The sequence below is a fragment of the Ranitomeya imitator genome, chromosome 1 (assembly GCF_032444005.1).
Source record: "Ranitomeya imitator isolate aRanImi1 chromosome 1, aRanImi1.pri, whole genome shotgun sequence".
Lineage (NCBI taxonomy): Eukaryota > Metazoa > Chordata > Amphibia > Anura > Dendrobatidae > Ranitomeya > Ranitomeya imitator.
The window spans coordinates 15,797,380-15,813,479 of NC_091282.1; the positions used below are offsets into that span (position 1 = coordinate 15,797,380).

At 43.4% G+C, this 16,100-nt stretch overlaps 1 protein-coding gene across 4 annotated transcripts in view; it reads left to right on the plus strand.

Annotated features, from left to right (window-relative positions):
• LOC138657409 (zinc finger protein 585A-like) overlaps positions 1-15,662 on the plus strand; it is a 186,745-nt gene extending 171,083 nt beyond the window's left edge. Inside the window, exons 1-9 of one of the 4 annotated variants that reach the window (XM_069745176.1) lie at positions 4,615-4,712; positions 5,284-5,430; positions 5,733-5,912; positions 6,900-7,023; positions 8,310-8,407; positions 8,486-8,564; positions 10,150-10,247; positions 10,370-10,487; positions 13,653-15,662. In XM_069745176.1, coding sequence (XP_069601277.1) covers positions 5,341-5,430; positions 5,733-5,912; positions 6,900-7,023; positions 8,310-8,407; positions 8,486-8,564; positions 10,150-10,247; positions 10,370-10,487; positions 13,653-15,301 — 2,436 coding nt within the window. In that variant the 5' untranslated portion in view covers positions 4,615-4,712; positions 5,284-5,340 and the 3' untranslated portion in view covers positions 15,302-15,662. Of the gene's footprint in view, positions 1-4,595; positions 4,713-5,283; positions 5,431-5,732; positions 5,913-6,899; positions 7,792-8,309; positions 8,408-8,485; positions 8,565-10,149; positions 10,248-10,369; positions 10,488-13,652 lie in introns of those variants that run through there. The other 3 variants (XM_069745181.1, XM_069745179.1, XM_069745182.1) reach the window with 3 other exon arrangements.
• Positions 15,663-16,100: the final 438 nt, after the last annotated feature.

Here is a 16,100-nt window from a genome sequence, read left to right on the forward strand (position 1 = left end):
GTGGCTGGGCAATATACTACGTGACTGGCCAATATACTACGTGGCTGGGCAATATACTACGTGACTGGGCAATATACTATGTTACTGGGCAATATAGTACGTGGCTGGGCAATATACTACGTGACTGGGCAATATACTACGTGACTGGGCAATATACTACGTGGCTGGGCAATATACTACATGACTGGGCAATATACTATGTGGCTGGGCAATATACTACGTGACTGGGCAATATACTATGTGGCTGGGCAATATACTACGTGACTGGGCAATATACTATGTGACTGGGCAATATACTACGTGGCTGGGCAATATACTACGTCACTGGGCAATATACTACGTGGCTGGGCAATATACTGCGTGACTGGGCAATATACTACGTGACTGTGCAATATACTACGTGACTGGGCAATATACTACGTGGCTGGGCAATATACTACGTCACTGGGCAATATACTACGTGACTGTGCAATATACTACGTGGCTGTGCAATATACTACGTGGCTGGCCAATATACTACGTGACTGGGCAATATACTACGTGGCTGGCCAATATACTACGTGACTGGGCAATATACTACGTGGCTGGCCAATATACTACGTCACTGGGCAATATACTACGTGACTGTGCAATATACTACGTGGCTGTGCAATATACTACGTGGCTGGCCAATATACTACGTGACTGTGCAATATACTACGTGACTGGGCAATATACTACGTGGTCCAGATTGCATCTCTACACTTGACATAGGGACGCATGGACCTGCAATTGCATCAGGATTTGTCATGTGCTCCCAAAACGCAGCTTGTTGCGAATTTTGGGTGTTAAAAAATCTGCATCCTGGTACGTGGCAGCGAATCCAATAAACATGATTGTCAAGGGGACGGGAAGAAAAACATTAGACTCGAACAAAGACGACCCAGGAAAACATACTCAGAAAGGAGGTAAGAACATTTCTAAAACAATCCACAGTGAGGAGATTGGAACAAAACAAAATCCTCTAAACTGCATGCTCGCAAACGCCAGAAGCCTGACAAACAAGATGGAAGAACTAGAAGCAGAAATATCTACAGGTAACTTTGACATAGTGGGAATAACCGAGACATGGTTAGATGAAAGCTATGACTGGGCAGTTAACTTACAGGGTTACAGTCTGTTTAGAAAGGATCGTAAAAATCGGAGAGGAGGAGGGGTTTGTCTCTATGTAAAGTCTTGTCTAAAGTCCACTTTAAGAGAGGATATTAGCGAAGGGAATGAGGATGTCGAGTCCATATGGGTTGAAATTCATGGAGGGAAAAATGGTAACAAAATTCTCATTGGGGTCTGTTACAAACCCCCAAATATAACAGAAACCATGGAAAGTCTACTTTTAAAGCAGATAGATGAAGCTGCAACCCATAATGAGGTCCTGGTTATGGGGGACTTTAACTACCCGGATATTAACTGGGAAACAGAAACCTGTGAAACCCATAAAGGCAACAGGTTTCTGCTAATAACCAAGAAAAATTATCTTTCACAATTGGTGCAGAATCCAACCAGAGGAGCAGCACTTTTAGACCTAATACTATCTAATAGACCTGACAGAATAACAAATCTGCAGGTGGTTGGGCATTTAGGAAATAGCGACCACAATATTGTGCAGTTTCACCTGTCTTTCACTAGGGGGACTTGTCAGGGAGTCACAAAAACACTGAACTTTAGGAAGGCAAAGTTTGACCAGCTTAGAGATGCCCTTAATCTGGTAGACTGGGACAATATCCTCAGAAATGAGAATACAGATAATAAATGGGAAATGTTTAAGAACATCCTAAATAGGCAGTGTAAGCGGTTTATACCTTGTGGGAATAAAAGGACTAGAAATAGGAAAAACCCAATGTGGCTAAACAAAGAAGTAAGACAGGCAATTAACAGTAAAAAGAAAGCATTTGCACTACTAAAGCAGGATGGCACCATTGAAGCTCTAAAAAACTATAGGGAGAAAAATACTTTATCTAAAAAACTAATTAAAGCTGCCAAAAAGGAAACAGAGAAGCACATTGCTAAGGAGAGTAAAACTAATCCCAAACTGTTCTTCAACTATATCAATAGTAAAAGAATAAAAACTGAAAATGTAGGCCCCTTAAAAAATAGTGAGGAAAGAATGGTTGTAGATGACGAGGAAAAAGCTAACATATTAAACACCTTCTTCTCCACGGTATTCACGGTGGAAAATGAAATGCTAGGTGAAATCCCAAGAAACAATGAAAACCCTATATTAAGGGTCACCAATCTAACCCAAGAAGAGGTGCGAAACCGGCTAAATAAGATTAAAATAGATAAATCTCCGGGTCCGGATGGCATACACCCACGAGTACTAAGAGAACTAAGTAATGTAATAGATAAACCATTATTTCTTATTTTTAGTGACTCTATAGCGACAGGGTCTGTTCCGCAGGACTGGCGCATAGCAAATGTGGTGCCAATATTCAAAAAGGGCTCTAAAAGTGAACCTGGAAATTATAGGCCAGTAAGTCTAACCTCTATTGTTGGTAAAATATTTGAAGGGTTTCTGAGGGATGTTATTCTGGATTATCTCAATGAGAATAACTGTTTAACTCCATATCAGCATGGGTTTATGAGAAATCGCTCCTGTCAAACCAATCTAATCAGTTTTTATGAAGAGGTAAGCTATAGACTGGACCACGGTGAGTCATTGGACGTGGTATATCTCGATTTTTCCAAAGCGTTTGATACCGTGCCGCACAAGAGGTTGGTACACAAAATGAGAATGCTTGGTCTGGGGGAAAATGTGTGTAAATGGGTTAGTAACTGGCTTAGTGATAGAAAGCAGAGGGTGGTTATAAATGGTATAGTCTCTAACTGGGTCGCTGTGACCAGTGGGGTACCGCAGGGGTCAGTATTGGGACCTGTTCTCTTCAACATATTCATTAATGATCTGGTAGAAGGTTTACACAGTAAAATATCGATATTTGCAGATGATACAAAACTATGTAAAGCAGTTAATACAAGAGAAGATAGTATTCTGCTACAGATGGATCTGGATAAGTTGGAAACTTGGGCTGAAAGGTGGCAGATGAGGTTTAACAATGATAAATGTAAGGTTATACACATGGGAAGAGGGAATCAATATCACCATTACACACTGAACGGGAAACCACTGGGTAAATCTGACAGGGAGAAGGACTTGGGGATCCTAGTTAATGATAAACTTACCTGGAGCAGCCAGTGCCAGGCAGCAGCTGCCAAGGCAAACAGGATCATGGGGTGCATTAAAAGAGGTCTGGATACACATGATGAGAGCATTATACTGCCTCTGTACAAATCCCTAGTTAGACCGCACATGGAGTACTGTGTCCAGTTTTGGGCACCGGTGCTCAGGAAGGATATAATGGAACTAGAGAGAGTACAAAGGAGGGCAACAAAATTAATAAAGGGGATGGGAGAACTACAATACCCAGATAGATTAGCGAAATTAGGATTATTTAGTCTAGAAAAAAGACGACTGAGGGGCGATCTAATAACCATGTATAAGTATATAAGGGGACAATACAAATATCTCGCTGAGGATCTGTTTATACCAAGGAAGGTGACGGGCACAAGGGGGCATTCTTTGCGTCTGGAGGAGAGAAGGTTTTTCCACCAACATAGAAGAGGATTCTTTACTGTTAGGGCAGTGAGAATCTGGAATTGCTTGCCTGAGGAGGTGGTGATGGCGAACTCAGTCGAGGGGTTCAAGAGAGGCCTGGATGTCTTCCTGGAGCAGAACAATATTGTATCATACAATTATTAGGTTCTGTAGAAGGACGTAGATCTGGGGATTTATTATGATGGAATATAGGCTGAACTGGATGGACAAATGTCTTTTTTCGGCCTTACTAACTATGTTACTATGTTACTATGTAATGTAGACGCCCCCGAATCAGGATGACTGCATCCAATCTGCATGTGGATGTCATACTGCGCAGGCATGGAGCCTAATTTTTAGTTTCTTTCACTAGTGTTTGTAATATGCCTTTATTTTTATGAATTATAATCTCATACAGCGCCAGCACATCACAGCACTCACTAAATCAGAATGGACATGTACAAAAAATGCCACATATTAGGCCGGGATCACACATGAGCGGAGCGTGCGTCTCCATGTGTTCCTATGCGGCCGCACGGTCCGCTCCGTAGTGCCGGCGCCAGAGCTTGGATTTCACATGCGAGACACGGACGTGTTTCTCGCATGTGTGATCCCGGCCTTAGAAAGTAATACATAAGACTACAACCGAGTAGCAGGGCCCTGTTCACAAGAGCCGACAATCTGAGGAAACAGCAAAACAGTCTGTACTGCGTCACTAGAGACTTATACAGGGGAATAATGAGGCCTCACTGTACAGGGAAACACCTGGAGCCAGGACTATGGAAAACGGATTGTTATTTTGAAAAAGAGCCGGATCACCAAAAAGAGCCGGACTGCCCATCACTACTGAGCTGTTTACAGCGGAGGAGGAGCCAGAACCAGAGAGGGAGGAGCTGTGGTGACGTCATCATGGTCACATGACTGGATCACCAGCCTTCACCTCTTCTCTCTGGAGCTCCGCCCCCTCATCACATGACGGTGACGTCACCACAGGTCCTTCCGCTCTCAGTGCAGCAGCTCCGTCCTGGTTGTGTGCAGCTCGTGTTCTCTGGTGTCAGCCAGCAGCAGATTTCCCGCCATTCCGGTGAGATTACAGGAGGGTTTGTGGTAAATCTGTGAGAGGAGAGTGTGGGGTGAGATCAGAGCTGTTCCTGTGGAGGCTCCTGCTCCCTGTGACTGCGGCTCCTCAGTGTTGGGGACGGGCAGCATTGTATGGGGGATGTGCAGCGTCTGCTCCTCATCTCACGGCCCCCGCTGGAGGTGTAGTTACCACGGTAACCGTCCTCTGCTGGCGGTGTAGTTACCACGGTGACCGTCCCCCGCTGGAGGTGTAGTTACCACAGTGACCGACCTCTGCTGGCGGTGTAGTTACTACGGTGACCGTCCTCTGCTGGCCATGTAGTTACCACGGTGACCGTCCTCTGCTGGAGGTGTAGTTACCATGGTGACCGTCCTCTCCTGGCGGTGTAGTTACCACGGTGACCGTCCTCCTCCTACGCGGCTGATTATGAGCGGTCAGATCGGCGGAGGAGGCCGCGGTGGAGTTTTGTGTCTTTTCCTCCAGATTCCTCCTGATAAATGTTGATATTTGGCAGAATTTAGTGATTGTCGTTCTCTCGTCCCCGGTGATTTCCATCTTCTCCTTCATCATGAAGACGCCGGCAGGACGAGATCCCTCCAGCTGATCCAGTGCTCATCCCTCCTCCTCCTGAATGACCCCGAGGATGGACGAGGACAGGGATGAGACCACCAGAAGATTATTCCACTTCGCCCTGGAGATTATCTCCCTGCTGAGCGGAGAGGTAACTCCTCTACATTTCTATCAGCTTTATTGTGTTCTGTGACAAGTCCGACATCCAGAATAGAGAGAAGGATTCTTTACTGTAAGAGCAGTGATTGTGTGGAGCTCTCTGCCCGGAGGAGTTGTCATGGGGATTCCCTATAAGAGCTGTAGAGGGGCCGGGATGTCTGTCCGGAGGGGAATAATATTCCCGGTTATGGCCCCAGATTACTGCAGACGGTTATTGATCCCGGGATTTCTACTGATTGTCAGATCTGGAGTCGGGAAGGAATCTTCTCCCTAAGTGTCTCTCTCCATACACAGGATTACACAATAGTGAGGAAGACACCGGGGGACGGTGTGACTCCCATCATCCATCTCCAGGAGTCAGGAGGGCGGAGCCCGGGCCCCATCACAGAGCCTCCCCCGCACTCCCTGCTACATGAGAGGAACAAGAAGATCCTGGAGCTCAGCAACAAGATGATTGAGCTGCTGAGCGGAGAGGTGACTGCTGGGAGATTATACAGCACTGGAGGATTCTGGGTGATGAGCGGAGAGGTGACTGCTGGGACATTATACAGCACTGGAGGATTCTGGGTGATGAGCGGAGAGGTGACTGCTGGGAGATTATACAGGACTGGAGGATTCTGGGTGATGAGCGGAGAGGTGACTGCTGGGACATTATACAGCACTGGAGGATTCTGGGTGATGAGCGGAGAGGTGACTGCTGGGACATTATACAGCACTGGAGGATTCTGGGTGATGAGCGGAGAGGTGACTGCTGGGACATTATACAGGACTGGAGGATTCTGGGTGATGAGCGGAGAGGTGACTGCTGGGACATTATACAGGACTGGAGGATTCTGGGTGATGAGCGGAGAGGTGACTGCTGGGACATTATACAGCACTGGAGGATTCTGGGTGATGAGCGGAGAGGTGACTGGTGGGACATTATACAGGACTGGAGGATTCTGGGTGATGAGTGGAGAGGTGACTGCTGGGACATTATACAGCACTGGAGGATTCTGGGTGATGAGCGGAGAGGTGACTGCTGGGACATTATAAAGGACAGCACTGGAGGATTCTGGGTGATGAGCGGAGAGGTGACTGCTGGGACATTATACAGCACTGGGGGATTCTGGGTGCTGAGCGGAGAGGTGACTGCTGGGACATTACACAGCACTGGAGGATTCTGGGTGATGAGCGGAGAGGTGACTGCTGGGACATTATACAGCACTGGGGGATTCTGGGTGCTGAGCGGAGAGGAGACTGCTGGGACATTATACAGCACTGGAGGATTCTGGGTGATGAGCGGAGAGGTGACTGCTGGGACATTATACAGCACTGGAGGATTCTGGGTGATGAGCGGAGAGGTGACTGCTGGGACATTATACAGCACTGGAGGATTCTGGGTGATGAGCGGAGAGGTGACTGCTGGGACATTATACAGCACTGGAGGATTCTGGGTGATGACGGTGTGGCTGTTGTCAGGTTCCTATAAGGTGTCAGGACGTCGCTGTCTATCTCTCCATGGAGGAGTGGGAGTATCTAGAAGGACACCAGGATCGGTACCAGGATGTGATGATGGAGGAGCTCCGGCCTCTTACACCACGAGGTGAGAGGCTCCTTGTTGGCTCCGGTGGATGTGATGACGTCTCTCCGCCGTCGTCCTATAATAGATGAGTTTTCTCCAGACTTGCTCTGGTTTTCTCTACATTTTCTCCGTCTGACAACAGCTTTCATTTTCTGATTATTTTCTTCTGATCTGTGAGCCGCTGTCGTCTCGTCTTCATCAGTCTTGAGTCTTCATCCTCGGCGGCTTCTTTCAGAATCTTTCTTTTTCCTTAGAGCATCGGTCACATTTTCTCTGCAGATGTCCTGTCCTTCTGTCCGTTCTCTCCTGTGAGTTCTTTCCCTAAGTCTGTCGTGGATTGTTACTCAGCAGAGTCGGGGTTAATTTCCGGGTGATTTTCCCCCTAATCCGCTGTCACTCGTCCGTCCCTCAGAATCGGTGCAGGCTCAATGTTGTCATCAGTCGTGGTCGGTGTCCGGCTCCTCCCTCTTGGCTGACACTTGTCTCCTTCCTTGGTCTTCTCCTTCATTCTTTCTCTCTTCTTTGTGACAAATCACTTTCTCCGTTCTGCGCACAAAGTCCTGGATAGATATCGGCACCGGACCGTCCCTCAGACCTCGGAACACGAGTCGCTGTCCTGATATAAAGATGGGACGTGGTGGAGCCGATCACCCGTCAGTCTGACATGGAGGCTTTCCAGCCGTTCTCCGGCCTCCGCGTCTATTCACCACTCGCTCTGCAGGTGTAGAAGCCAGAACTCTCTGTACTGGAGGAGAAGGTCGGATCACCGCACACTGCTCTCTATAGCGGGTAATGTTTCTCTTTGAGGAGAGCGGAAATTCTGAGTACGGAGAGTTATAAGCCATGCAATGCCCCATGGGACATAAGATGCAGCTTGGTGGCTGTAGAATTCATGACGCCTTATTGGGTTATGAGGTTACATTGGGGCGCTGTTTTTTCTCCATTTGTTTTCTCAGTTAGTATATGTTATATGACATTGCTTACCCCTCAATGTACCAAATATTATATGATAGTAAGCATATGACACTTTACATGTTGTGTTATATGGGGGCACATACCTTGCAATGTGCTGTTTTCCCTCTATTTATATTCTCAGGACAATGGAGTGTTTGTACTCACATCTGTTTTTAATTATGTTTTATTTCACTTGCTATTTTCTGTGCTAAATAAAGATTTTTCACTATTTTTTTGTCAGATTTTCAGGAGCAGTGTGCATTTTTTTTTTTACAGTAGTGCTTTCTTCCTTCTCTTGTATCATATATAGACAGATACACGGCAGGTGATGTGTTCAGTCTGTGTCTCCACAGATGGATCCAGGAGGAGAAATCCACCAGAGAGATGTCCCCGTCCTCTGTATCCCCAGGACTGTCCGGAGGAGAATCACAACATCCCGGAGGATCATCAGGTAGATGACACTGAAGCCTCCACAACATCTGACCATGAAGTGATGGGACCTGAGCTCATCTTACATTTTTCTTTTTAGGGTGAAGATCTGATTGATATTCAGGTTGCAGTTATACATGGAGGGCAAGAGGCGATCGCAATATGGGCCGATCAGCAGGGTGAGGAGGGCAGACTGTCATGTCTGTTCTGTCGTCACCAACTATTACTCCCATCATCTTATCACATGACACAATCTATAGTGATATGTAAAAGTTTGGGCACCCCTGGTCAAAATTGCTGTTATTGTGAACAATTGAGCAAGTTGAAGATGAAATGATCTCTAAAAGGCCTAAAGTTAAAGATGACACATTTCCTTTGTATTTTAGGTAAATTATATTTTTTATTTATCATTTTTTAAATGTAATAAATTGCAGAAAGGATAATAGGAAAATTCAAAAGTTTGGGCACCCTCGGAGATTTGTGTGCTCAGATAATTTTGACCAAGGTTTCAGACCTTAATTAGCCTGTTAGGGTTATGGCTTCTTCACTATCATCATTAGCAAAGGACAGGTGATGCACATTTCCCAGCTTTATAAAAACCCAGGCTATAAGAAGATAGTAAAGTGTTTTCAGGTTGCTCTGTCCTCAGTTCCAAATGTAATTAAGAAATGGCACTTACCAAGAACAGTGGAGGTCAATATACGGTCTAGAAGACCATGCAACATCTCAGTGAAAGCTGCACGTAGGATTGCTAGAGAAGAAAATCGGAACCCCCGCTTGACTGCAAAAGACCTTCAGAAAGATTTAGCAGACTGGAGTTGTAGTACATTGTTCTACTGTTCAGAGAAAATTGCAAATATATGACCTTCATGGAAGAGTCATTAGAAGAAAACCTCTCCTGCATCCTCACCATAAAATTCAGCCTCAGAAGTATGCAAAAGAACATCTAAACTAACCTGATGCATTTTGGAAACAAGCCCTGTGGACTGCTGAGGTTAAAATAGAACTCTGTGGCCACAATGATCAAAGGCATGTATGGAGAAAAACGGGCACAAAATTTCAGGAAAAGAATCTTTCCAACCATTAAGCATGGGGGTGGATCAATCATGCTTTGGGGTTGTGCTTCAGCCAATGGCATCGGGAACATTTCACAGGAGGAAGGAAGAATGGACTCAATAAAATTTCCGCTAATCTTTGATGCAAACATAACACCAGCTGTAAAAAAAAAAAAGAAGCTGAATAAAGGAAGAGGATGGCTGCTACAAATGGAGAATGATTTTAAACACACATCAAAATCCAAAACAGACGACCTCAGAAGGGGCAAGCTGAAGGTTTTAAAATGGCCCTTACAGTCCCCTGATCTGAACATCATTGGAAATTAGCGGCTAGACCAGAAAATAGCAGAGAATGCAAGACGACCCAGGAGCCCCACAGACCTGGAGGAAGTGTCCATGGAAGAGTGGATGAGAATCCCTAAAACAAGAATGGAAACCCTTGTCTGGCTACAAAAAACGTTTACAAGCTGTGATACTTCTAAAAGGGGGCCCAACTTGGTACTAACCATACAAGGGGCCCAAACTTTTGCTTCGGCACGTTTTCCTTTTTTTTTCCTAAAATACAATGGAAATTTGTCAACTTTATCTTTATCCCATAGAGATGATTTCTTCTTCAACTTGCTTAACTGTTGACAATGATAGTAATTTTGTTCAGGAGTGTCCAAACGTTAACATTCCACTGTATTCCATCACTGTGTGTTTCCAACAGATGAACTCGTGGAAAAAAATCAATCAGAGAGATGTCCCCGTCCTCTGTATCCCCAGGACTCTCCAGAGGAGAATCACAACATCCCAGAGGATCATCAGGTAGACGGTGCTGAGCCCTGTACCGGATCTGTATATCAGGGGACATTTCTGATCGAGGTCATTGATGTCACAGATTTTGGTGGTTTCTTGTATTGTGCTGATTGTTACATCTGATATATCAGGAGGAAGATCCGACTAACATTAAAGTGGAGGATGAGACAGAAGAAAAAGCGATGACGAGGGAGGATCAGCCGTCTGTAAGTGTCGGGAAGGAGGAGATTCCTGGAGATGTTTCCCCAGGTATGTAATAGTGACTGACACGTGATGATGATGACTGGTGTGTGATATCGTGTGAAGTCTCCAGTGTGTGAAGCTTTATTCACTGCTCACTACAGAGGTGTCCGGTGATGGCGCAGCTGCTCCTGTACAGAGTCCGGCGGTGCACCGATGAATAACGGGGCCGTCTTCACACCGCTTATTAATGATTTAGGAAGCACATATTTAATTTTTCTAATTATACATTTTTTCATATTACTTCCATCCTTTACTTTCATATTTTTCTTACACAAGTCCTGTGCTGCCATATACAGTTAGGGCCAGAAATATTTGGACAGTGACACAAGTTTTGTTATTTTAGCTGTTTACAAAAACATGTTCAGAAATACAATTATATATATAATATGGGCTGAAAGTGCACACTCCCAGCTGCAATATGATAGTTTCCACATCCAAATCGGAGAAAGGGTTTAGGAATCATAGCTCTGTAATGCATAGCGTCCTCTTTTTCAAGGGACCAAAAGTAATTGGACAATGGACTCTAAGGGCTGCAATTAACTCTGAAGGCGTCTCCCTCGTTAACCTGTAATCAATGAAGTAGTTAAAAGGTCAGGGGTGGATTCCAGGTGTGTGGTTTTGCATTTGGAAGCTGTTGCTGTGAGCAGACAACATGCGGTCAAAGGAACTCTCAATTGAGGTGAAGCAGAACATCCTGAGGCTGAAAAAAAAAGAAAAAATCCATCAGAGAGATAGCAGACATGCTTGGAGTAGCAAAATCAACAGTTGGGTACATTCTGAGAAAAAAGGAATTGACTGGTGAGCTTGGGAACTCAAAAAGGCCTGGGCGTCCACGGATGACAACAGTGGTGGATGATCGCCGCATACTTAATTTGGTGAAGAAGAACCCGTTCACAACATCAACTGAAGTCCAGAACACTCTCAGTGAAGTAGGTGTATCTGTCTCTAAGTCAACAGTAAAGAGAAGACTCCATGACAGTAAATACAAAGGGTTCACATCTAGATGCAAACCATTCATCAATACCAAAAATAGACAGGCCAGAGTTAAATTTGCAGAAAAACACCTCAAGAAGCCAGCTCAGTTCTGGAAAAGTATTCTATGGACAGATGAGACAAAGATCAACCTGTACCAGAATGATGGGAAGAAAAAAGTTTGGAGAAGAAAGGGAACGGCACATGATCCAAGGCACACCACATCCTCTGTAAAACATGGTGGAGGCAACGTGATGGCATGGGCATGCATGGCTTTCAATGGCACTGGGTCACTTGTGTTTATTGATGACATAAGAGCAGACAAGAGTAGCCGGATGAATTCTGAAGTGTACCGGGATATACTTTCAGCCCAGATTCAGCCAAATGCTGCAAAGTTGATTGGACGGCGCTTCATAGTACAGATGGACAATGACCCCAAGCATACATCCAAAGCTACCCAGGAGTTCATGAGTGCCAAAAAGTGGAACATTCTGCAATGGCCAAGTCAATCTCCAGATCTAAACCCAATTGAGCATGCATTTCACTTGCTCAAATCCAGACTTAAGACGGAAAGACCCACAAACAAGCAAGACCTGAAGGCTGCGGCTGTAAAGGCCTGGCAAAGCATTAAGAAGGAGGAAACCCAGCGTTTGGTGATGTCCATGGGTTCCAGACTTAAGGCAGTGATTGCCTCCAAAGGATTTGCAACAAAATATTGAAAATAAAAATATTTTGTTTGGGTTATGTTTATTTGTCCAATTACTTTTGACCTCCTAAAATGTGGAGTGTTTGTAAAGAAATGTGTACAATTCCTACATTTTCTATCAGATTTTTTTGTTCAACCCTTCAAATTAAACGTTACAATCTGCACTTGAATTCTGTTGTAGAGGTTTCATTTCAAATCCAATGTGGTGGCATGCAGAGCCCAACTCGCGAAAATTGTATCACTGTCCAAATATTTCTGGCCCTAACTGTAAATGTCTGAGCTTGTGATTCAGACGGAACCCCCAGCGGAAGATTCCCTATAGAGAAGCAGATGGAGGCACTGTGGACGCACGTCTAAAAAGGGCGGTCGACCACAGTTTTGTGCAGCTCTGAAAAGAAAGACATCTCTGAACAGAGGCCAGACAGAGTCCAGAATAACCCTGTTGCCTCATTATAGGGAATTAGTCCCTCAGAAGTGTCATCTGAATCACATATTTTGTAAATTTAGATGGAAACACTAATGTAAGTGCTCATTGTAGAGTACAGGATAAATGTGATCCAAAACGTCCCCGAAAATGCCTCCTATAAAAGCTTCTAGTCAACCCAGAAAAAAAAGTCCCCACAAAGATTCCTTATTTGATAACAGAATTGTAGGAGGTGTCCACATTACTAATAGCCACATCATTTTGCAAAGCCTTTGTGCTAACAACAAAAGAAATCCACCAAAATACACCCTCCTCCTGAGCCCCACAATGTTTTTAAACTGTGGTTAATGTCCATATATTTAACATTAATGTACCGAAGATCCCCACTTAATTTACAAGGTGTGTGTCTCCAAAAGCATGAGCTGAGCATAATCTACTGGGCATTACAGTGTACTGGGCACTATAATGTACGGGACACTATAATGTATGGGGCACTTCAATGTATGGGGCACTACAGTGTACTGGCACTTCATCCTACCAGGCACTGCAATATATCCAGGCACTATAATGGCATATTTGCCTGTTCACTTACCAACATCCATTCCTCTTTTTTTCTGGAAAACACACACTGAGTCAAATTCATCACTACACCTGTAGATAAATTCCAAAATTGGTGTCATTACCTAAATGGGGTCACTTGAGGGCGGATTCTGCTCTTTTGCCACTTAGGGGCTCTATATATGGAAACTATTCTATGAAAATTATTTCAAGAGTCAAATAGCGCTTCTTCCCCCCTGAGTCTCGCTATGTGGCTAAGCAGTACTGTACAGACACATATGGGGTATTTACACGTTCAGCAGAAATTGTGTAATAATTTATGTGGTCATCTTTTCCCATTTCCTCTTCTGAAAATGTAAAATCTGGGGCTAAAACAACATTATAGTGGTAAAAATTTAGTTTTTTTTTCTTCACCGTTCATTGGTATAACGTTTTGTGAAACACAAAAAATTATAAATCCCTTTTGTGTTGTAGATAAAATTCACATCCAATCTATCTTTCATCCTTATAGGAAATCCTTCTGAGAATAACTGGTTATCACTAAACTGTAACGAAGATATCGGGAAGCACTCTAATGGAGAAAACCTCATCCTTCATGGACCTCCTGGACTTCACAGAACTTCATTTTCTTATAATCCTCCTAATCATGAGGAACCCCCTCCTGAGCAATCTCGCATTGTTACCACTATTCCAGGTGACAACGTGGATGCAAGATTTCACTGTGACAAGCAACTTACTAAAAGTTCAGATTTTTTAGCACAACAAAAACACAAAGGAAAAAAGAGATACTCCTGTCCAGAATGTGGAAAATGCTTTACAAAGAAATCAGAATTTGTTATACATGAGAGAATTCACACGGGAGAAAAGCCATTTTCATGTTTGGAATGTGGGAAGGCTTTCACACGTAAAAAGGAACTTATTAGACATCAGAAAATTCACACAGGAGAGCAGCCATATTCCTGTTCAGAATGTGGGAAATCCTTTACCAAGAAATCAGAACTTGTTATACATGAGAGAATTCACACAGGAGAAAAGCCATTTTCATGTTCGGAATGTGGGAAGGCTTTCAGACGTAAAATGGAACTTATTGGACATCAGAGAATTCACACAGGAGAGCAGCCATATTCCTGTTCAGAATGTGGGAAATGCTTTACAAATAAAGGGAGTCTTATTAATCATCAGAGAATTCACACAGGAGAAAAACCATATTCATGTGGGGAATGTGGGAAGGCCTTCACATATAAGGGGAATCTTAATAGACATCAGAGAATTCACAAAGGACAGAAGCCATATTCATGTGGGGAATGTGGGAAGTCTTTCACAGATAAAGGGAGTCTTATTAAACATCAGAGAATTCACACAGGAGAGAAGCCATATTCATGTTCAGAATGTGGGAAATGCTTTACAAATAAAGGGAGTCTTATTAATCATCAGAGAATTCACACAGGAGAAAAGACATTTACATGTTTGGAATGTGGGAAGTTCTTAATAGATAAAAGAAGTATTATTCGACATCAGAGAACTCACGCAGGAGAGACACCATATTCATGTTCAGAATGTGGGAAGTGCTTTACACATAAAGAGAGTCTTATTAAACATCGGATAATTCATACAGGAGAGAAGCCATATTCATGTTCAGAATGTGGGAAATGTTTTAGAGATAATTTTGGACTTGTTAAACATCAAAGAATTCACACAGGAGAAAAACCTTTTTCATGTTTGCAATGTGGAAGGTGCTTCACAGAGAAATCAACACTTGTTAAGCATCAGAAATTCCACGCAGGAGAAAAGCCGTATTCATGTTCATTCTGTTTGAAATGCTTTACAGAAAAAAGGAATCTTATTACACATCAGAGAATTCACACAGCAGAAAAACCTTTTTCATGTTTGCAATGTGGAAGGTGCTTTACAGAGAAATCACAACTTGTTAAACATCAGAAAATCCACACAGGAGAAAAGCCGCATTCATGTTCACTATGTGGGAAGTCTTTCACAGTTAAAGGGAATCTTATTACACATCAGAGAATTCATACAGGAGAGAAGCCGTATACATGTCCACGCTGTGAGAAATGCTTCACAAGAAAATCAAGTCTTGTGAGCCACGAGAGAAGTCACACACAGAATGGTGGAAATCTTTCATACATAAATCATATCTTGTAAAACAGGAGAGAAGACATGCAGGAAAGAAATGGTAATTATGTTCTGTGTTTTATACATTTTAATAAACATTGCTCAGCATAAAGGAGTACACCCCCTTTCATCGGTAAGATTTTTATTAATATCTCACTGAACACAAGAACAATTTGCCAACACTGAATTTCATAGAACATTTTTTTGTAATCAAAATCTGTAAGTTGGGTTAATTTAACTTTCATTACTAAATCTTTAGGTTTACACAAATAAGTTGATAAAAATGAGTACATCAAAAGCTACTTCATCTATCATTTTGTATGTCCTCCATGATTTGTAACGACAGCACCAAGTCTTCTAGGCCTGGAATAAACAAGTTGGTTACATAATGCATCATCTTCTTTCTCTTTTAGTGCTCTTAGCGCCTAGATGCTGGATGGAGAGTAATGACAACTTGTCTCTTCAGAATTCACCATAGGTGTTTGGTGGGGTTCAGATCAGAAAACGCTTGGCCACTGAATCACTTTTCCTATGCTCTTTAAAAATGCAACATTGGTCTTAGATGTGTGTTTCGGACCATTGTCTTGATGGAAAAGTGCAGGTCTACCAAGAGCATTAAGTGATTGCAGCATCTTCTCTTTCACTATAGTGCAGAACATCTGTGAATTCATGATACCATCAATGAATGTAGACCCCGATACTAGCAGCGCTCATGCAGTACTACATAAGGTCACTGCCACCACCATATATCACTGTAGACACCGTGCATTTTTAGTGTATTCCTCACCTTTGTAATGTCTAACAGTTTTGAATCCATCAGTTAAAAAAA